Source organism: Pongo pygmaeus, chromosome X (assembly GCF_028885625.2).
Source record: "Pongo pygmaeus isolate AG05252 chromosome X, NHGRI_mPonPyg2-v2.0_pri, whole genome shotgun sequence".
Classification (NCBI taxonomy): domain Eukaryota; kingdom Metazoa; phylum Chordata; class Mammalia; order Primates; family Hominidae; genus Pongo; species Pongo pygmaeus.
The window spans coordinates 2680750-2704653 of NC_072396.2; the positions used below are offsets into that span (position 1 = coordinate 2680750).

General features: G+C 38.4%; 1 protein-coding gene across 6 annotated transcripts in view; it reads left to right on the plus strand.

The window, feature by feature from the left end:
- Nucleotides 1–22328, plus strand: part of ARSF (arylsulfatase F) — an 80049-nt gene extending 57721 nt beyond the window's left edge. For all 6 annotated transcript variants that reach the window (XM_054473105.1, XM_054473103.2, XM_054473102.1 and 3 more), the window contains 4 exons: nucleotides 10721–10855; nucleotides 13409–13571; nucleotides 19778–19902; nucleotides 21828–22328. In XM_054473105.1, coding sequence (XP_054329080.1) covers nucleotides 10721–10855; nucleotides 13409–13571; nucleotides 19778–19902; nucleotides 21828–22210 — 806 coding nt within the window. In that variant the 3' untranslated portion in view covers nucleotides 22211–22328. The remainder of the gene's footprint in view (nucleotides 1–10720; nucleotides 10856–13408; nucleotides 13572–19777; nucleotides 19903–21827) is intronic.
- The last annotated feature ends 1576 nt before the right edge of the window (nucleotides 22329–23904 follow it).

Below are 23904 nucleotides of genomic sequence, written 5' to 3' on the forward strand. Positions count from 1 at the left end.
AGCACTTTGGGAGGCTGAGGCAGGAGGATCACTTGAGCCTAGGAGTTTGAGACCAGCCTGGACAACATAGTGAGACCCTGTCTCTACAAAAATACAAAAATTAGCTGAGTGTGGTGGCATGCGCCTGTAGTCCCAGCTACTTAGGAGACTGAAGCGGGAGGATTGCTTGAGCCCATAAATTGAGGCTGTAGTGAGCCATGATCGCACCACTGCACTCCATGCACACCAGTCTGGGTGATAGTAGCTCCCACTTATAAGTGAGAACATGCAGTATTTGGTTTTCTACGTCTGCATTAATTTGCATAGGATAATGTCCACCACCTGCATCTATGTTGCTGCAAAGGACATGATCTTATTCTTTTTTATGGCTGTGTAGTATCCCATGGTATATATGTACCACATTTTCTTTATCCAATCCACCATTGATGGGTGCCTAGGTTGATTTATGTCTTTGCTCTTGTGAATAGTGCTGTGATGAACATATGAGTGCACATGTCTTTTTTTTTTTGAGACAAGATCTCACTCTGTCACTCAGGCTGAAGTGCAATGACGTGATCTCAGCTCACTGAAATCTCTGCCTCCTGAGGTAATGCGATTCTCCTGCCTCAGCCTCCTGAGTAGCTGGGGCTATAGGCACATGCTACTGCGCCCGGCTAATTTTTGTATTTTTTGTAGAGGCAAGGTTTTTCCATGTTGCCCAGGCTGCTCTTGAACTCCCAAGCTCAGGTAATATGCCTGCCTCAGCCTCTCAAAGTGCTGAGATGACAGGCGTGAGTCACCGCACCCAGCCCACATATCTTTTTGATAGAAAGAGAAATCATATTTTCAGACTCTTTAGTGACATAGCCAACCTTTATTTCAGGTCTGTTGAGAACCAAGATCTTAGTTGGGGATTGGGAATTAACTGGTAAGTCAGAATCCAGTACCCTCAAGAACTCATCCTGTAGAGAGAACAATGTAAATGGGATGTACTGGACTTATATGGTAAATATATTGATTAGCAAAATGGCTTCAATTTTCCAACATTAATGAAAGAAAACCATGAGTGAAACTCACATATGTGCAGGACACAAATTTAAAGTATAATATTTTCCAGACACAGATATTGTGAAATATATGTCACTAAATAGAAAGACACTTTGGAAAATTAAGCCTGGAAAAAGCAAAGCCAATTTGCATAGTCTTAAACACATAAAAAATATAAAGTATTTAAAAATATAAATAATACTCAAACCAAATACATGCACATGAATAGATGTTTATGTAGGTATAAGTGTGTGTGTCTGTGTCTGTAGTGTTTGTGTACATATGTATAGAAACAGATGATTGACAGAGATAGATGATGGATAGATAGATGATAGGTAAATAGATGATGGATGGATAGATAGATGATGGACTGATAGATAGTTGATAGATGATAGGTAGATAGATGATAGATGGATGATAGATGATAAATAGATGATAGATGATAGAAAGATAGATGATTGAGAGATAGATACATAGATAAACAGATGATAGATGACAGAGAGACAGATGATAGATTGATAGATTATAGATGGATACATGAATAGATAGATGAATAAACAGATATATAGATGATAGACAGATGGATAGATATATAGATAAGTACATGATACATATGAAAGATGATAGATGACAGATAAGATAGGTGATTGATAGATAAGATAGATAGATGATAGGATAGATTGACAGATACGTAGATGATCGGTAGGTAGATAGTTGATAGATAGATAGATAGATAGATACATAGATACATAGATAGATAGATAGCTATGCATACCCCTCTTACTTTCTGCCTCCACCAGCACTAGTCCTTAAAGTTTACATTCTTAATATTGCACTCAATCTCAAAAATCGTGGCGATCTTATTTTTGATTTGATCTTTGAAAATCAATGAAATAGGTCATTCAAACTCAGGCTGTGATAACTAAAAGACATTACTATTTGCTTTAAAAATTTAAATTAACAAAGCTCCCAAAGTATCTAATTTAATAAAACTGATGATGTGTCATAGTGTTCAAACAAGGCACTTTGGGTGTGACTTTAATTTCGATGGGATTTTTCTGGTGACATTCAGATAATATTACACAAATGGATGGGTATGTTGAATCTGGTTGGACAAGCTGTGATATCTGAAAATTATATTTTGAAAAAGTGCAACTGAGATGTACATGATACTGGTGCCCAGAGTTTTTTAATGTTTTGTCCACACAGCCAGAATCAAGCCTTCAGGAAGAATAAACATTTGCTTTAATATATAATTTTAGCAATTCTCAAGCAAACATACATTTACCCTGAAATTATTTATCCCAGAAGCTGTAACAATACCCCAAGTCCTAAGAATTGTTGCTTTTCTTATTAGAAAAGTTTATTTGTGGCCATTCCTGGTAGAGATATCACCTTCCTGCCTTTTATAATTATCATAGGTGGCTGGGCGCGGTGGCTCACGCCTGTAATCCCAGCACTTTGGGAGGCCAAGGCAGGCGGATAACGAGTTCAGGCAATCAAAACCATTCTGGTTAACACTGTGAAACCCCGTCTCTACTAAAAATACAAACACATCCGTGGTGGCGGGCACCTGTAGTCCCAGCTACTCGGGAGGCTGAGGCAGGAGAATGGCGTGAACCTGGGAGGCAGAGCTTGCAGTGGCGGAGATCGCGTCCCTGCACTCCAGCCTGGGCGACAGAGTGAGACTCCGTTTCAAAAAAAAAAAAAAAGTTATCATGGGTTTCCCACAGCAGTGCCCTGGAATAATGGAGTCTACTGATAGAATAAACACTTATTTTCATTTTTAATAATTTCCACCTTTTATTTTAGATTCAGGGAGTACACATGCAGGTTTGTTACCTAGGTATATTGCATGATGCCAAGGTTTGAAGTACAATAGTTTCTGTCACCCAGGCAGTGAGCATGGCACCCAATAGATAGATTTTCAGCCCTTGTCCCCCACCTTCCTTCTCCCCTTTTGGAGTCCCCAGTGTCTATTTTTCCCATCTTTATGTCCATGAGTACCCAATGTTTAACTCCCACTTATAAGTGAGAACATGTGGTAGTTGGTTTTCTTTTTCTGTGTTGATTTGCTTAGGCCAATAGCCTCCAGCTGTATCCATGTTGCTGCAAAGCATGTGATTTTGTTCTTTTTTATGGCTGCATAGTATTCCATGGTGCATCTGTACCACATTTTCTTTATCCATGTAGATTGGTTCTATGTCTTTGCTATTGTGAATAATGTGATAATCACTCAAGTGCCTGTGTCTATTTGGTAGAATGATTTATTTTCCTTTGGGTGGATACCCAGTAATGGGATTCCTGGGTCAGAGGGTAGTTCTGTTTTAAGTTATTTGAGAAATATCCAAACTACTTTCCACAGTGGCTGAGCCAATTTATATTCCCAACAATAGTATATAAGTGTTGCATCTTCTCTGCAGCCTCACCAGTATCTGTTCCTCTTTTATTTTTTTGACTTATTAGGTTCATGCAAAAGTAACTGAGGTCTTTGTCATTGAAAGTAATGATAGATTGATAGATTATAGATGGATACATTGAAAGTAATGACAAAGACCTCAATTACTTTTGCACCAACCTAATAGTAGCCTTTCCAGCTGGTATAATAAACACTTTTAAAAGTGATACTTCCTATGGGCCATGCACCGTTACCAGTGTATTCTGGATGAATCCCCACAACATCCCTGGAGACGAGTATCGTCTTCATCATCATGTTTATCCCCATTCACGGAGAAGGAGGCAAAAGTGTGTGGCCTTTGGTGGCTGCTCCTGGAGATAAACCAGGGTTGGGCTCCAAAGCTCTTACTCCCTAGCTCAGCTGCCTCTTATGCAGGGCAAAGAAGTAATGTTGAAGCATGAAGAAGGAGAGCTAGATTCTTCTCTGAAGCCTCCTGTAGCCCCATTAGACTCCTACAGACTCATTTCACAGGAGTCAGAAAAACTCCGAAAACTTCCCCCAACCTGGCTTCCTGCTTCCTTCGAGCCCAGTAAGAGGCTTTCAATGCAGGTACCACCCTTGGCCCACCCAGGGGGAAAATCTCTGATGCCGAATGAGTCATGCATTTCTGCATGGGCAAGAGTCCATCAGCTTGGATCTGAAGAGCAGGTTTCTCAAGAATGCAGATAAGAAAGTAAAACGTGCAACAATGAGTAGGAGAAATGGCCTCATCAGCAGGAGATGAGACAAGGATGAGGGTCTTGGCTGAGCCTCTTGTACAGACAGTTGTGAGTGGTGGAATCCCAGGGCCGGCCTTTCTGTGGACAACAACACAGCTTGGGCAGAACCTCGGACAGGGCAGGCATGTCTGTGGACAGTGACACAGCTTGGGCAGCATCCCAGGGCAGGCATGTCTGTGGACAGCAACACAGCTTAGGCAGCAACCCCGGACAGGGCAGAACTGCAAAGGAGGCTGTAAACATGTATTTCTATGTCATATATATATATAATTTATATGCAATATATGAGATACATATATAAAATATAACTTAACCCTTTATATTATATATATTTATATTATTTGTTATACATATTAGTATTAATTATTTGAAAGTTTTATATATAATGAATATATATTATGTATTTCTGTAGCATATAATTTCTATATTTATTTATTTATTTCAGTTGATGTTAGAAAGGTAAGAATCATTTCCATGGTTGTAATCCTGGCTACTTAGGAGGCTGATGTGGGAGGATCATTTAAGCCCAGGAGTTTGAGGCTGCAGTGAGCCATGATTGCACCACTGCACTCTAGCCTGGGTGACAGAGCAAAATCCTGTCTCAGAAATAATCATTTCCATGGCCACTATGTAATCTCTCTAAATTTTAAGATATAAATAGAATAATTGAATATAATTGAATAATATTAAGAATACAAACAACTCAAAGTAATTTAATATTATTTGTAAAGAACAGAATTGCCTATGTTAAAAACCCTAGAGTTTAATAAAACACATATTAGCACATAGATGACATATGATATTATAACAAAATTATATTACATATAATTTATATTATAGTTATATTACTTATATATATTGCTATAATAATATATTCATATATAATATAAACATATCATTAATATACATTTATTAGATTTTAATATATTATATGGTTCTATCTTATATATATATCACAATTATGCTATGCATATTATGTATTATGTACATGTATACATCAGTACCATAGAGGTTTTATTAAGCTTTCTGGGGTTTCCAACATAGTTATGTTCACTACATTTAATGTTAAGTTTGTATTTTATGTGTTAAAGTATGTATTTAACTTTAATGTTAATTGTATTAGTCAGGTTATGTACAGAAATAAGTTACATAATGACAAAAATATTCTTATTTTTCTGGTATTAATGAAGTAGTTTCAATTTTTACTTTTAAGCATAATGTTGACCGATGCTTTGAATATTTTAATTCTTAATATTTTGACAGACTTATAAGATATGCGTTAATTAGATAGTAGCCAGGAAAATTCTTGCATGCTTTCTAGTATTACCTAACTATATACATTTATATATAGTTAACTATATACATGTTATATATCATGCTGTTAATATTATCTATATTTTATATATATTTAACAATATAACTTATAAAACATTTTTATTATATACATAAATACATATATACTACATGTTATGTAGTATATATGTTCTAAAGATTGATATATAATATAATAAATACATTTGTTTTTGTGTAGTATATGTTAGTATAGTATTAGTCCAATAGTATAATTAGTTACATTTATATATTAGCTATACATAAATATATTAGCTATACATAAAAATATATTAGTTATACATATATATGAAGTCTACAGTGTTTCTCTGTTGGGTATATGCACCAAAATTAAGACCTTTTCTTTTTGTTAAAAATAATGCATTTCAAGATACAATGGATCAGCAGCTACTATTCATTATAGCTCCAATGTCAATAACTAAAATATTTAGAAATAATTTTTCAAGCAGTAAATGAGTATCTTGAAGCTGACTCATGAAAGAAAACTTGAATACATGGAAAGGAAGAGTGGATTGTATAAATGTATTAGTTATTTCAAAGTTAATATTGAAGGCTAAGGTAGCTCTGATTAGAGCATTAATTACTATTCTCTGGGGAGTGGTCATTATAGAGGTGATGATGAAATACATACTGAACAAACTGATAGGAAATAAATTTTCCAGAAACATCTGATGAGAAAGTCTTTGGTAGAAAACATCAAGAAACACTTCTGTGATCATAAGAAATGCTATCAAAAAGATAACTACAAAAATTAAAACACAGAAATATAAGATTTGACTTTTAGATCAATGAAGCAGAAAATAATAGCCTTAGAGCAGGTCTGGGAAAGAGAAGGACATTACATTCGGTACAATACAGTTTTTAAATCAAGGTGGCAGGGGTGAAAGGTGTTGGGGAAAGTTTATATTATGAGTTGACTTACATCCCCCCAAAAAGATATGTTCAAGTCGTAATCCAAGATATGTGAGAATGGGATCTTATTTGGAAATAGGATCATTGCAGGTGGAATCAAGTTAAGATGAGGTCATTGGGGGTGGGTCCTAATCCGATATGGTGAATTAGGATGAGGCTGCTACATGCCAAGGAAGGCTAAGGACTGATGCCAACTGTCTGAAGTGAGGAAGAGGTAAGGAAAGGTCCTCCCCTAGAAACTTCAGAGAGAGAGAGTGACTCTGCCAACACATTGATTTTGAACATCTGGCCCCCAGAACTGTGAAAGAATAAATGTTTGTTGTTTTAAGCCACCTCATTTGTACTAATTTGTTTCAGCAGCCCAAGGAAATTCACAGAGTTAGTTTAGGAAAAACCATTACCAATTCAATTAGCATGCTTTTCCATACACATTAAGGACATTGAGTGAAACAAAACAAAAATTGGAAGAAGCTATAGTTAAACGGTAAATTTACATCTGGATGAGGTATAGTGTTAGTAATAGCAAAAGGTTATCTGATAAGTAGCATGACTAAAGGCCCTATGCAAACTGAGGAAATATTAGCAACAACATGACACTGTTTTAACTCCTTAACAAATAAAGAGTTCTTATAAATCAATAATGGAAACACATAATTCCTTCCAAAAAATCAGCAAAATTTTAAATATCTTTTACAGATTAAAAGTATAAATATTAGAGAGGACACAGGAGGAAATCCATGATCATTCATAATGTACCATAATCACCTATCAAACATTAGATACTGATGAGGAATTGAGAAAATGAACTATTATTAATGTCAAAAGTTGTTCATTATGGCATTTTAAATTATGGCAAAGTATGCAAATTAACCAGAATAGTGAAACAGTACATTGGTTAAATAATTTATGGTACTTAAAGTATCATAAATTGTTTAGGCCGGGTGTGGTGGCTCACGCCTATAATCTCAGCACTTTGGGATGCTGAGGCAGGCAGATCACCTGAGGTCAGGAGTTCGAGACCAGCCTGACCAACATGGAGAAATCCCGTCTCTACTAAAAATACAAAATTAGCTGGGTGTGGTGGCGCATGCCTGTAGCTGAGGCAGGAGAAATGCTTGAACCTGGGAGGCGGAGGTTGCAGTGAGCCGAGATCGTGCCATTGCACTCCAGCCTGGGTAACATATGCAAAACTCCATCTCAAAAAAAAAAAATACACACACACACACACACACACACACACACACACACACAATGGACACTTTTCCAGCCATTAAGTTGTAAAAGTAATTTTTTTAATTTATTTTTTTAATTGAGACAGGGTCTCACTGTGTTGACAAGGGCGGTCCCAAATACCTGAGCTCAAGGGATCCTCCTTCCTTGCCCTCCCAAATTGCTGGGATTACAGGTGTGAGCCATGATGCCCAGCCTTGAATAATTTTTTAACATGAAGATTTTACAAGAAATAATATTGGATGAAAAAAGCAAGTTGAAAACTGTGCATACAATATCAACCCAAAGAGAGAGAGAGAGGTGCATCTAAAAGAGTATGTGATATGGTTTGGCTGTGTCCCCACCCAAATCTCATCTTGAATTGTAGCTCCCATAATTCCCACATGTTGTGGGGGGGGACCTGGTGGGAGATAATTGAATCATGGGGGCAGTTTCCCCTATATTGTTCTCATGGTAGTGAATAAGTCTCATGAGATCTGATGGTTTTATAAGGGGAAACTCCTTTTGCTTGGCTCTCATTCTCTCTTGTCTGTCACCGTGTAAGATGTGCCTTTCACCTTCCATCATGATTGTGTGTCCTCCCCAGCCACGTAGAACTGTGATTCCATTAAACCTCTTTTTCTTTATAAGTTACCCAGTCTCAGGTATGTCTTTATTAGCATCGTGAAAACAGACTAATATGGTATGTAACAATTTTTTTTTAAATAGTCAAATGGCAATGGGGCAGGAAATTGGTGGTCTTTATTTTCCTCCTTATAATTTTCTTTATTTTTTTGTATTTCCCAGGCTATTTTGTATTTTTATAATCAGAAAAATATTAGCCTTGTTGTTTTTTCTTGCTACTTTTCACTATTTACTGAAAAGTAGCAAGAAGAGTAAAAACAACTCCCACGTCCCCTTCACCCATCTTTCCCAATTGTTAGCAATTTATCAAATATATCTTCTCTCTCCCTCTTCCTTTCTCCTGATCGTCCTCTTTCTTCCTCTCTCTCTCTTTCTCTCTTCCACCTCCACATGTTTCCTATGCTTCTGAATATTTGGGAATAAGATGCAGATAGGATGTTCATTAAATTTAGAAACTTCAGTGTGTATTTTCTAAAACAAAGACATTCTCCTACATCATCACTGCGAATCACCAAAATCGGGAAATTAACATGGGTGGATTCTTAGGATTTAATTCACAAATCCCAGCCAAACTTCTCCAGCTGTCCTCATACGAAAATTTATACACAGCAAGCAAAACCAATGGACAAACGAAAACCAACCAACAAAACCCCTACTTCCTCTATCCTCTTTCTCTTCTGGTCCATGGATTTTCTTGTTGTATCTGTTTAAACTCCTCTGATGTGGACAAAGACTGAGCAATCTCTATTCTTTCTTGAATTCAAAGACCTTGACATTTTTTGAGAATAAAGACCAGGTATCATCTAGAATGTTCCTTGAATTGGGTTGGTTTGACATTTCCTTCAATGGAAGTGGAAGTGATGGTGTGTTCTCAGCCCAGTAGACAAGGAAGTCAATTAGCCCCAACAATGGTTATAAAATTCTTCATCACTTGATTAAATGGTGTCTTCCAGTTTTCTCCACTGTAAAGTTACTTATTTTGTCATTACTCAATAATTTGAAATTATTAACTATTTTATGGGAGATACTTTGAGATGAAGCCAATATTTTGGTTCTTATCAAACATTCAATGCCAGGTTTAGCATCCATTGATCATTTTCTCTTGGATCAATTTTCAGTGCGATTTTTGCTAAAAGTATTGTGGTAAATTTTTAAAAGTATTTTAAAATATAAATTCTTTCTTAACTTGCCCTTACTTGTGTGCCTTGGCTCTAGAAGAAAATTTCTAAGGTATAGTACTTTAGGAATGTTAGTGTAATGTTATCTGAGATAAGCGACAGTAGAACACATAGAATTAGACACATTTGAGACTAATAAGTTTTTTCATAATTATGCATAATAAAGACTGGGTTTGGGAACTCTAGGAATTTAGCTATTTTCCTATAAAAATGATTGGAAATGTAGTTTATTTTGAATACATTCTTCCTCTTTTAACTTGCCCATTGAGTCTAATTCTCCCCACCTAGTCATCCTATTCTCCATTTAAAATATCAAATAAGAAGGGAAGGGAAAATGGTTAAAGAATTACTTATCTAAATCATCTGCAAGAATATATCAAGTAAATTATGTGAACCCAACAGTGGGAGTGTCTTATTCTTGCCTCTGTCTCCTCAAATTCTGTAACAATGTCTGCCTTCCGTGAGCAGAGAGGTTGCGTAAGCCGTGACTGCCATTCTGTGCAACATCAGTCAGAATACCACCACAGTCCTTCTTTTCATATCCAGTGGGAAAAACTGTATTTCTCTGTTTAATGTTTTCATTCTGCATGAAGGAAATTATCAAGGAGAATTTGCCCTTTTAAATGATATCAGTAGCAACTGATGTTCATTTGTATTGCCATAATATTTTTTTCTTAAAGCAGGTCATCTTTTATTTCTTAAAAATTTTGGACTCTCGGTTTCTTTGTTTTTTTGTTTTTTGTTTTTTTGAGATGAGTCTCGCTCTGTTGCCCAGGCTGGAGTGCAGTGGCACCATCTGAGCTCTCTGCAACCTCTGCCTCCCGGGTGTAAGCAATTCTCTGCCTCAGCCACCCGAGTAGCTGGGATTACAGGCCTGTGCCACCATGCCCGGCTAATTTTTGTATTTTTAGTAGAGACAGGGTTTCATCATCTTGGCCAGGCTGGTCTTGAACTCCTGACCTTGTGATCCACCCACTTCAGCCTCCCAAAGTGCTGAGATTACAGGCACGAGCCACCGCGTCCAGCCTGACTCTCAGTTTTTTTCTCTTTCAATGGTTTGTCAATTTAAACTGTTAATGCACATTTCTTTTCTTTTGTGGCTTTTGACATAGTAAGGGTCACACCATCCTTGTTTTCCTTTAGATAGCTCGTGCCCATTTGACTTAGGGGTGAAATATCTCATAATGTCATTATTTTTACTTGTCTCTTGTATATTATTTTAGGCAAGATTCTTGATGCTATCGATGATTTTGGCCTAAGGAACAACACCCTTGTCTACTTTACATCAGACCACGGAGGGCATTTGGAAGCTAGGCGAGGGCATGCCCAACTTGGTGGATGGAATGGGATATACAAAGGTGAGGAGAGGAACTCACGCAAGTGATCTGGTGGTGAATAAGCTTTTTTGTGGTTCTTATAATTAAAGCCCATGACACAAAGGAATGAGACCTGAAAAACTGACCAAGTTTGTTTAATTTGAGTCTTAGTAAAATGAAGTATCGGACCAAGGTCAGAAAATTGGTCTTATATTTGTTAACATTTCTGTGGAAGGAAGCCATGTATGTACAGGGAGCATCTAGAAATATGCCTTTCTGACAACCCTATCAAATTATGGGGAGTTATCACGAGCAGATGCTTTTATGGGGTCTTTAAAGAAATATCTACTCATTCATTCCATTTATGAGATTATTGAGAGATTAAATGAGGGGGAACGTGAGAGAACAGAGGTCAGAAACCAGGGATCCTTCATCATTAGGAAGTCTTTGATGCTCTCTTCCAAGGATATAGTATAGCATAGAAAGTAGCCAAGCCTGTCTTGGGTTTCATGATTAAATTCACATATACTGATTTTCTGTCCTGCTGTAACATTTAGTCAACAAAATAGGTCCATAAGCTACTACATTGGCCAGGTCTATAATGTGTAACCTGATGTTAGTAGAATATTATCTTCATTTGTGAAATGAGGATTAACAAAAGAAAAAGAAAAAGAAAAAAAAAGATAATTATCTGGAAAATGTCGAGTATATTTTATCATATGTCTTGAGAGAGATTTTAAAGTATTTTCTAGAGGAAAATACGTTGTTATTCATGCAACTACAGATTCTACAGTCTTGGATTCGGTAGGAAATTATAATTTCTGTATGAATGAGGTAAAGGCTCTGCCTCCATCTTGCAGAGGGTATGAATGTGTACTCTTTAGAGCATGTAGCACTAAAGTGTGCATTTAGGACCCAAAACAAATCCTTAGTGGAAATTGTTATTATAGACATTCTATTTAAAAAAAAATTCGGTAGTTTTGGGGCTACAAGTGGTTTTTGGTTACACAGATAAGTTCTTTAGTGGTGATTTCTGAGATTTTAGTGCACCATCATCTGAGCATGTACTCTGTTCCCAATATGTAGTATTTTTTTCCTCAGCCCACTCCCAATCATTCCCCAAAGTCACCAGAGCCCATTATATGATTCTTATGCCTTTGCATTCTTGTAGCTTAGCTCCCACTTATAAGTGAAAACATAGGCTGTTTGGTTTTCCATTCCTGAGTTACTTCACTTAGAATAATGGCCTCCAGCTCCATCCAAGTTACTGCAAAAGATATTATTTCATTTATTTTTACGGCTGAGTAGAATTCCATGGTGTATGTACACCACATTTTCTTTATCCACCTGTTGGTTGATGGGTACTTAGGCTGGTTCCATATCTTTGCAATTGAGAATTGCACTGCTATAAGCATGCGTGTGCATGTTAGCCATTGTATGTTTGCTTATGAGAACTGTTTTTAAAAATTTTTGGCTCACGCCTGTAATCCCAACACTTTGGGAGTCCAAGGCAGGTGGATCACAAGGTCAAGAGATCGAGACCATCTGGCCAACATGGTGAAACTCCATCTCTACTAAAAATACAAAAATTAGCTGGGCATAGTGGCGGGCACCTGTAGTCCCAGCTACTCAGGAGGCTGAGGCAGGAGAATCGCTTGAACCCGGGAGGCGGAGGTTGCAGTCAGCCAAGATAGCGCCAACTGCACTCCAGCCTGGCAACAGAGCGAGACTCCATCTCAAAAAAAAAAAAAAAAAAATTAACTTTTCAGCATACCATGACATAATGTAAACTTTACGCTGATTAACTTAATAAAATAAGAGTCAATTAACACAGGAAAGTGGCCACTTCTCCTAATTTCCTCCTGGAAATCCTGGTGTATACCTGTCATCTTGGTATAATTAAGACAACTTTCTGCTTTTATTCTCAATAATACCTTGATGTGGACAATAAGTTACCATATGTCCATAGTATTCCATTTGTTTTCAGGGTGCATGAATGAACAGTGAGCAAAATAGGCAGAAATCCTCATCTTCATGGAGTTTATATCCTACTGGAGGGAGGCACAGCAGAAAATAAAATAAAATAAATAAATAATATGACATATTAGAAGGTGGCTGTAAATATGAAAAAACACGAGAATAAAGAATTCTGGGGTGGGACTGCCATTTCAAATAAAATGTTCAGGCACGCCTCATTGAGGTTACTGTGAGTTCCATAACCTTGGGGGCTGGATACAAGAAAAACATTAATTTAAAAAAATATAGGAAGTTACTTTGAGCAAAGGTATGAGGGAGATTAGAAATGAAGTAGGTGTATATTTGAGATAGGAACACTTTAAGTAGAGAAAATAGCCATGCAAATAGAATGTAAATGTCCAATATTACATATGTTTAGTTATTTAATCAAAAACCTACCAGCAGCACGGGAAAATATAATTCTGTAGACGTGCACTACTTACCCCACTAGGACTCTACATAGAGTAGACATTATACAAATGTGATCTCTTTTGATACTAGCTTACCTTTTAAATACATTGAATACAGTGACTATTTTAACTAGGCACAATAATTGAACTTAATTGCATTGTCTCATAGGTGGAAAAGGCATGGGAGGCTGGGAAGGTGGAATCCGTGTCCCAGGAATTGTCCGATGGCCTGGAAAGGTACCAGCTGGACGGTTGATTAAGGAACCTACAAGTTTAATGGATATTTTACCAACTGTCACATCAGTGTCAGGAGGAAGTCTCCCTCAGGACAGGTGATGTCATATAAACTGTTAACAAGAGCTTATTTTCACCCTTCTTCCTTCTCAGAAGATTCAGAACAAGGAGACTGACTCTATCCTGGCAGACCCACTTTTTCCCTAGTATCTACACAGTTTTACCTTCCTATATGACTGTGTCTATTCAGCATTCTTCAGAAGAGACCAGTCTTTTCTTTTTTTCTATTGAGGTAAAATATACATATATAATTTACCATCTTTACCATTTTTCAGTATACAGTTCAGTGGTAATAAACATATTTATTTTCTTTTTTTCCCCTTCATTTTCCTCTCATCTCTCCCCTCTGGTCATCACTATTCTACTTTCTATCTGCCTAAGAATCACTATTATTTATTTTTAGCTCCCACACTGAGTGAGAAGATGTGATGTTTGCCTTTCTCTGGGCTTGGCTTATTTCACTTAACATAATGGCCACCAGTTCCATTCATGTTGCTGCAAATGACAGGAATTCCTTCTTTTTAAGGGGTGAATAGTATTCCCTTGTGCATATATAACACTTTTTAAAAAATTAATTTGTCTGCCGATAGGCAGTTAGGTTGATTACATAGCTTGGCTATTGTGAAGAGTGCTGCGGTAAACATGGAAATGCAGATATTCCTTTGATCTGTTGATTTCTTTTCTTTTGGATATATACCAAGTAGTTGGATTTCTGGATCACAAGGTAGCTCTATTTTTGGTTTTCTGAGGAACACCTCACCACACAAAACAGATAAAGCAAATTACAACCAAAAATAGAGATGGACAGATTTATAACCAGAGGTCCTGAACAAATATCAGAGATCCGTCTTAGATACTAATCTAATGAGGACCATCTTAGATACTTTAACATTTTCAATTGAGAGAAAGATGGAGACAGGAAGCTTTGGAGATGAAGACATGGTAGGTAAAACTCACTCATCTCTATAAGAAAGGGAAAAATAATCCTAGTCTCTGGTGTGAAAGATCTGGAAGACTGAGAAGAAGGTAAGATGTTTGAGGATGCTTTGAACTCTATCATGAATACTTTGAATTTCTTCAAGAGGAGATCGTTCATACTACATTGCTCTATTCCCCGGCAGCAACCAACCTAGGTAGGTTTGCTGCTGATTGATTGACAGTTCATTGATCACAGCTCTGCAAGGGAATCCAGATAGGTTAGAACCACAACTATGTCTCTCCTCCAAGCCCACAGAGTTCTTGTAATATTTCTTTCTTCACGTAACAAAGCTAATCTATTTCTGAAGAAATAGGTTCTGTTGGCACTAATACAGAAAAGAAAAATATTTTAGAAGTCATGGTTAACTTACTGAAAAACAAACTATCAAGAACTAATCAACACACACCCCCAAGTTTGCCTTTCTAATATTTAAAAATATATGTTTGATGCTAGCAGATATCTGTATCAACACACTAAGGCTGGAATTTATTTTATAATTTCTGGAATGAACTTTAGATGAAGACGTTTTTATTTTCTGCCTGAAAAGAAGTTAGGCATTGATGATGCTAACAAAGGAAAGAAAAAATATTTTATTTTTTATTTTTATTTATTTTGTTTTTGAGACAGAGTTTCGCTCTGTTGCCTAGGCTGGAGTGCAGTGGCACGATCTCAGCTCGCTGCAACCTCTGCCTCCCGGGTTCAAGTAATTCTCATGCCTCAGCCTCTTGAGCAGCTGGGACTACAGGCACCCACGACCACGCCTGGGTAATTTTTGTATGTCTTGTAGAGATGGGTTTTCGCCATGTTGGCCAGGCTGGTCTTGAACTCCTGACCTCAAGTGATCCTCCCTCCTCAGCCTCCCAAAGTGTTGGGATTTACTGGTGTGAGCCATCGTGTCCAGCCCAGAAAAAATATTTTAAAAACCACTGTGAAGTTATTGCAAAAAGAACCTATCAAAAAAACGATGGAGAAGCCCAGCTTCCCTGTTCTACCATTTAGAAATAGTTCTTTTAAGAAGTCTGTCGTTCCACATAGCCCAACAGCCTGTTAAGGAGAAGGCAAATGTCCAGGCACAATATTGTTACGTTGCATGAGGGTGGAAGGCAATTGCTGCCAAGTTCCAGCCGTTGTCCTCACGTTAAAAAGAAGAACGAGTTGATTGGAGTCACTCATCACTCCAGTGCATTAGGTGCCATGAGATTACATGCTCATTTGGTCAGGGGTTTAGGGTTATGAGTTTGGTGTCCTTCGTAAGATGTATAGTACAGCTGTCCTTTCCTGCCTGCAACCATGACTCCAATAGCCATAGGCTAAGTCCTCAGAGGATGCACCATCTTTGTAGTTAAATGGGAAGTGGAAGAAAATCACGAAGATGACTAAGGCATTGTGGTGGGAGACCTAACCTCAGCTTCATGTACAGGTTGGCGTGCTGGGTACTACTCATCAGGTTGATTTTTTGGTTATTCCTATGTTTGGTTCTCCCAAGCCTCTTTATTTGAATTCATGACTTCTTTGGCATGTGCATTGACCAGTTAAATATGTCCTTGCTAATAGAGAATAGCTCTACTATGTAGAAGGGAACAAACAGCAAATTCACAGTATCAGGCTCACTGTCTATGACACCAGCATCATGAGGGCCTGTGGATACCTCTCTTCTGTCTCCTTCAATCCCCAACACAATGAAATCAACAAGAAGAACTCAAAAGTGGCTCTCACCTGTACAGAAATGAAGGCTGCTAATACTGTAAAAGCCAAATAGTAATTTATTTTTAGAATTAACACAATTTGTTTCACCACCTCACCACACAAAACAGATAAAGCAAATTACAACCAAAAATAGAGATGGACAGATTTATAACCAGAGATCCTGAACAAGAAAGTAGAATAAACAAAAAAGAAGAGTAAAGATAAAACAGAGGACACCATTAATGTGTAGAAACACGGGAATCTGAGGATGCAATGGTTTATCAAAGTGTTGGGAAAAAATGACTTATCAGGTATGTGGTTTACCAATACAGCTGTCCCTCGGTATCCATGGAGGCTGGTCTCAAGACCTCACATGGATACCAAAATACCCAGATGCTCACGTCCCTGATATAAAATACTGTAATATTTACATATTACCTACACACATCCTCTTGTATATATTAAATCATCTCTAGATTACTCATAATACCTAATACAATGTATGTAAATGCCACGTAAAATAGTTGTTATATTGTATCCTTTAGGGAATGATGATGAGAAAAAGTCTGTACATATTCAGTACAGACAAGACCATCCCTAAAAGGACCATAAGCCTAAATGTAAACCCAAAATTATAACACTTCTAAATAAAAACATAGGAGAAAATCATTGTAATATTCAGATAAGAAAATAATTTTTTTAGATTTATCAAAAAAGTCGTAAGCTATAAAATAAAAAAGTGATAGATTAGTCATTATCAAAATTTAAAATTTCTGCTTTTCAAATGTCAATATCAAGTAAATAAACATGTGACCTCAGTCCATTAGTGGAGAAAAAAAGAAAAGAAAGAAAAAATTAAAGTATTAAATACGAACTTAAAAGAAAGTTTAAAAGAAAAGAAAAAGACAAGCCGTGGAGTAGAAGCAAATAGTCATCCCTCTGAACTCAGAGGTTCTGCATCTGTGAATTCAATCAACTGCAGATCAAAAGTATTTCGCAGGATTTTCTAGAATAAAGAATCTAGAATAGCCTAAAATTTTTGAAGAAGAAAATCATTTGAAGACTCACTACATAATTCCAAAATTTACTATAAAGCTTGAGTAATCAAGTTTAAAAGAGTAATGAAGATGGTGTTCTAATGCTCTAAAGTTTTTAAAATTAATATTTAATATTTTAATTTTTTTCTTTTCTTCTTTTTCCCCACTAATGGAGTGAGGTCACATGTTTATTTTCTTGACATTGCCATTTGAAAAGCAGAAGTTTTACAGTTTGATAATGGCTAATTTATCTTTTTTTCTTTTATAACTTGTGATTTTTGTGATAAAACTTAAAAAAAATTTCTTATCAAAAAATCACAGTGATTTTCTCCTATGTTTTCACTTAGAAGTTTTATAGTTTTGGGTTTACATTTAGACTTATGGTCCATATTGAGTTAATTTTTTAATGTGGCTTGAGGTATAGGCTGAGATTTATTTTCCTTGCATTTGGATATCCCATTTGTCTACTGTCATTTATTGAAAGACAGTCCTATCTCTACTGAAGTATTTTGAGCATTTGTTGAAAAGCAGTATACATATCGGTCAATTCCTGGACTCTCCTATTTCATTGATCCATTGAAACCCTTATTTCAACACTACACTGTCTCAATTAGTCTAGCTTTATAGTAAATCTGGGAGTTATGTAGTGAGTCTTCAAACTATTTTCTTCTTCAAAAAATTTTAAACCATTCTAGGATCTTCATTTTCCCATGTAAATTTTAGAATAAGTTTCTTCATTTCAACATAAACCTTTCTGAAATTGTGATTGAGATTGCTTTAAATCTATAGATCAATTTGCAGAAAATTGATGTCTTAAAAAACTTTGAATTTTCCAATCAATAAATATAGTTCATTTCTCCATTTATTTCTCTTATTTGGTGCTTTGTGGCTTTTCTCATACAAATTTTTCACATAAAAATGCTATCCCTAAATACTTCATGCTTTGTCATGTTATAGTACATGATACTTTAAAAATAATGTCATTCCCAGCCATTCATTGCAAAGATATAGACATTTTTAAAAGTTGGTGTTGTATTGTGTGATCTTGCTAATCTTACTCATTATTTCCGGCAGGTTTTTCAGTGATAATTAACATAGGAAATCATTGTATCTGATAGTAAATATAGTTTTATTTCTTTTAAGATCCTTTTTAGGCATGGCACGGTGGCTCACACCTGTATTCCCAGCACTTTGGGAGGCCAAGGCAGATGGGTCACCTGAGGTCAGGAGTTTGAGACCGGCCTGACCAACATGGTGAAACCCCGTCTCTACTGAAAATACAAAATTAGCCAGGCGTGGTGGCACATGCCTGTAATCACAGCTACTCAGGAGGCTGAGGCAGGAGAATTGCTTGAACCTGGGAGATGGAGGTTGCATTGAGCCAAGATCGTGCCATCGCACTCCAGCCTGGGCAACAAGAGCAAAACTCTGTCTCCAAGAAAGAAAAAGAATCCTGGCTGGGCGCGGTGGCTCATGCTTATAATCCCAGCACTTTGGGAGGCCAAGGTGGGTGGATCCCCTGAGGTTGGGAGTTCAAGACCAGCCTGACTAACATGGAGAAACCCCATCTCTACTAAAAATACAAAATTAGCTGGGTGTGATGGCGCATGCCTGTAATCCCAGCTACTCGGAAGGCTGAGACAGGAGAATCCCTTGAACCTGGGAAGCAGAGGTTGCGATGAGCAGAGATCACGCCACTGCCCCCAGCCTGGGCAACAAGGGTGAAACTCCATCTCAAAAAAAAAAGAGAAAAATCCTTATCTGGGATGTATTATTATGTGTCCCATTACAAAGCAGGTTTTATTATTATTGCTTTCTAATATAAGGCATAAGATATATTTTCTAATAGAAATTTTAAAAATTCATTTTAGTTTAGATTCAGGGGCCCATGTGCAGGTTTGTTATTTGGATATATTATGTGATGCTGAGGTTTCTGTACAATTCGTCACCCAAGTAGTGAACATAATACCCAGCAGGTAGTTTTTCAACCCTTCCCTCCTCCCTCCCTCCCGCTTTTTGGAGCCCCCCCAGTGTCTGATGTTCCCATCTTTATGTTCATGTGTACCCAAAGTTTAGCTCCCATTTGTGAGTGAGAACATGGTGATTGGTTTTCTGTTTGTGCGTTCATTTACTCCATTTCTCATATAAAATTAGAAGTATATGACTTTTTAGTGATTACATAAAATTTTTTCAAAGGGTAGCAATATAATTGCAAATGAAGTTCAGATTTATGAAATTGCCACAAATTGCTGAGCTGTGGAGAGCTCTGTGGCGCAGCCAAGGCTGTCTGATCTTTTCACCTTTGGGGCATGCATTGTCACATTCCTCGGCCTCATCATTTCAGGATCAGAACTTAGCTTTCTTCTCTTGCCCACTGGAGTGTAATCTCCCAGAGAGCATGCATGAGTTTTCCTAAAGACTCAGTACGCTGTCCTCTGGCCCTGAGGCATGACGCAGTCTTCAGCAAGTACCCTTCAGGTAGCTTGGGACCCAACGTCCCTTCTCCCCATTCTCCTTATCTGCACTGTCTGTGTCTCTGCAGGGTCATTGACGGCCGAGACCTCATGCCCTTGCTGCAGGGCAACGTCAGGCACTCGGAGCATGAATTTCTGTTCCACTACTGTGGCTCCTACCTGCACGCCGTGCGGTGGATCCCCAAGGACGACAGTGAGTGCTCAACCCGTTGCTTCCTGTTCCCTGCCAGGAGCAGGGTCACTCAGGTGTATCCTGAACACATTCTTCCTTTACTCTCTAGACCGGTCCTTTCATTCCAGGTCTCACTGAACACATGTTTTTGGAGAAGTTTCTCAGAATTTCTCTTTTGCAGAAAGGCAGGCGGGGATAATGGAGATGCTAATTGGCTTCACTTAATTATCTCAGCAGTTGCACATACATTAAAACATCACATTGTGCATGGAAAATCTATGCAATTTTGACTTATCAATTACACTTTAATAAAGAAAATAGATGTATGAACATAAGATTTGCCTATAAAGTCAGGGGGACACTTTTACGAAACATACATTTTTAGCCAGGCGTGGTGGATCACGCCTGTAATCCCAGAACTTTGGGAGGCCGAGGTGGGCAGATCACTTGAGGTCAGGAATTTGAGACCAGCCTGGCAAACATGGCGAAACCCTGTCTCTACTAAAAGATACAAAAATTAGCCAGGCATGGGGGTGCACGCCTGTAGTCCCAGCTACTCGGGAGGCTGAGGCGGGAGAATCACTTGAACCCAGGAGGCAGAGGTTGCAGTGAGCTGAGATCACACCATTGCACTCCAGCCTGGAAGACAGAGTGAGACTCCATCTCAAACAAAAATAAAACCAAAAAATATATATACATTTTTAGAAACAGGACTGATATCTGCTGGAAAATGTGCATGTCATTTCACCAGCAGACTCTAATGTTCTCGTTTTGTTGTAAGGATTGCGTAATATTTAGCATTGACCTGTGGGCAAAAAGAAGCCCAAGAACCAGCCTTGAGAAGATGGAAGAAGACAAGAGAAGCCAGCACCTTGGGTGCATGCCTCTGATATGCTTTCTTTCTTTCTTTCTTTTTTTTTTTTTTTGGAGATAAAAAAATATTTATTGAATATCTTCTATGGGCAGGTTATTTTGTAGGCATAAGTGGTCATGGCTAAACTTTCATTTATAAAAATCAATTCTAGGCAGACTAAAGATAAAATGTAAGATTGAAAGTGTTAGAAGAAAATGAGTTTATGACCCAGAAATTGGAAGTTTTTAAAATTTTTAGGAAGTGACACACACATAATAATATGCACACATTGCACATGAAAATTGGGGGTATCTAGCGATATTTTGAGATAGGCAATGCATAGTGATCAGATTAGACTAATTGGCACATCCATCATCTCAAACATGCATAATTTCTTTGTGTTGGGGACATTGAATATCCTCCTTCTAGCTATTTGTAACTATGTAACGTATTATTGTTAACTGGAGTTATTCTACAGTGTTTAGAACAGGGGTCCCCAATTTTTTGGCACCTGGGACCGGTTTTGTAAAAGATAATTTTTCTGCAGACTGGGGTGGGGGATGGTTTTGGGATGATTCAAGTGCATGACATTTATTGTGCACTTTATTTCTATCATTATTACATTGTATTATATAATGAAATAATTATACAGCTCATCATCATGTGGAGTCAGTGGGAGCCCTGAGCTTGCTTTCCTGCAACTAGATGGTCCCATCTGGGGGTGATGGGAGACAGTGACAGATCATCAGGCATTAGATTCTCATAAGTAGCATGCAACCTAGATCCCTCGCATGGGCAGTTCACAACAGGGTTCGTGCTCTTATGAGAATCTAATGCAGCCACTGATCTGACAGGAGGCAGAGCTCAGGCAATAATGCCAACGATAGGGAATGGCTGTAAATACAGAGATAAAGCTTCTCTCTCTCGCCCCACCACTCACCTCCTGTGTGTGTGACCAGGTTCTTAACAGGCCACAAACAGGTACCAGTTTGTGGCCTGGGGACTGGGGACCCCTGCTATAGAACACTAGGACTTCTTCCTTTGATCTGACTGAAGTGCACATCATTTGACAAGTCTCTCTTTTCTCCTCCAGGTGGGTCAGTTTGGAAGGCTCACTACGTGACCCCGGTATTCCAGCCACCAGCTTCTGGTGGCTGCTATGTCACCTCATTCTGCAGATGTTTCGGAGAACAGGTTACCTACCACAACCCCCCTCTGCTCTTTGATCTCTCCAGGGACCCCTCAGAGTCCACACCCTTGACACCTGCCACAGAGCCCCTCCATGATTTTGTGATTAAAAAGGTGGCTGATGCCCTGAAGGAACACCAGGAAACCATCGTGCCCGTGACCTACCAACTCTCAGAACTGAACCAGGGCAGGACGTGGCTGAAGCCTTGCTGTGGGGTGTTCCCATTTTGTCTGTGTGACAAGGAAGAGGAACTCTCTCAGCCTCAGGGTCCTAATGAGAAGAGATAATTACAATCAGGCTACCAAAGCCACTAACTTTGGTGCTTTCAAGTTGGCAAGGAGTGCATTTAATAGCCAATAAATTCATCTACCATTCCAGATTATTAAAGGCCCACTAGTTATTCCACTTGCTGCTTTTTTTTTTGGATTCCTGTGGATAAATGTTGATTGAAATTTGTTTTATTTCCTGAAAGCTTATAATTTACTAATTCTCTTGTAAAAAATCCACACAATGGCTGCTGATAATGTCACTGCAGAATTGCTACTTCTTCTGTTTTTCACTCAGTCTCCACCTTGCCTATTGCCAGCACCAACACTGGCCTTTGCAGTCTTCCTGACTTTCTTTGTTCTGTTCTTTCATTCCACTTGCTGTTTCCTTGAGGTCTTTTTCTTCTCACATGGGCTGTGTCTTGCAAGTCTATCTCTGGGTTCATTTATCTTTGCAGAATCTGAAGATTTGTAAATCGTGCCAAAACCAGTTGTCTTGCCACCACCAAAACGAATTCTGAATATGAATACAAAGAGGATATCCTGGCTGGGCACGGGGGCTCACTCCTATAATCCCAGCACTTTGGGAGGTTGGGGTGGGTGGATCACTTGAGGCCAGGAGTTTGAGACCAGCCTGGCCAACATCATGAAACCCCGTCTCTACTAAAAATACAAAAATTAGCCAGGCGTGGTGACACATGCCTGTAATCCCAGCTACTTGGGAGGCTGAGGCAGGATAATTGCTTGAACCTGGGAGGCGGATGTTGTAGTGAGCCAAGATTGCGCCACTGCACTCCAGCCTGGACAACATTGCAAGACTCCATTTCAAAAACAACCAAAAAACCAGGACGTCCTCTGTGGTCTTGTCCATTTTGGCTAGTTTTTCCTGAATTTCTGTCTTAGGTACTGTTGCCTTCCTGGGGTGAAGGACATCGATGACCATTTGTTGCCTCTGAAGAAGTCAGTAGCTCATGACCTTCCTGTGTAGGTAGTTACTATGTCATTCATGTTGACAGCTGAGTACACTGGGGCAGTCATAACTCACTGCAGACTTGAACTCCTGGACTCCACAGCAATCCTCCCAGTTCAGCCTCTGGAGTAGGTGGCACTGCAGACACATACCACCACACCCAGCTCTTTTTATTCTTTTGTAGAGAATGGGTCTTGCTATGTTGCCCAGGCCAATCTCAAACTCCTGTCCCCAAGTGATTCTCCTGCCTCACCATCCCAAAATGCTGGAATTATAGGCATGAGCCACTGCATCAAGCCTAATTTCCACTTTCTAAACATGTCTTTCCGTGCCAGAAAACAAGCACCTACAGACACTTGTGCCATCTGCTCAGTTGCTTTGCTCTAAATATAAGGCCCTGTGTCATCAGGAGGCAACATACGAGGCATTTAAACAGTGCACTAAGAGGAACAAGTCTAAACGTGGCCACTAACCAACCAAAAGGGTTTATGTTGGTCAACAATAGATAGAAATTGAATCAAGAGTGGTGCAATAATTCAGTAAAACGTGTGTGAATCCACAAAGTCTGAGACAGGTCTCAGATAACTTAGAAAGTTTATTTTGCCAAGGTCGAGGACGCGCCTGTGACACAGCCTCAGGAAGTCCTGACGACATGTGCCCTAGGTGGCTGGGGCACAGCTTCGTTTTGTACATTTTAGGGAGACATGAGACATCAATCAACATATGTAAGAAGTACATTGGTTCG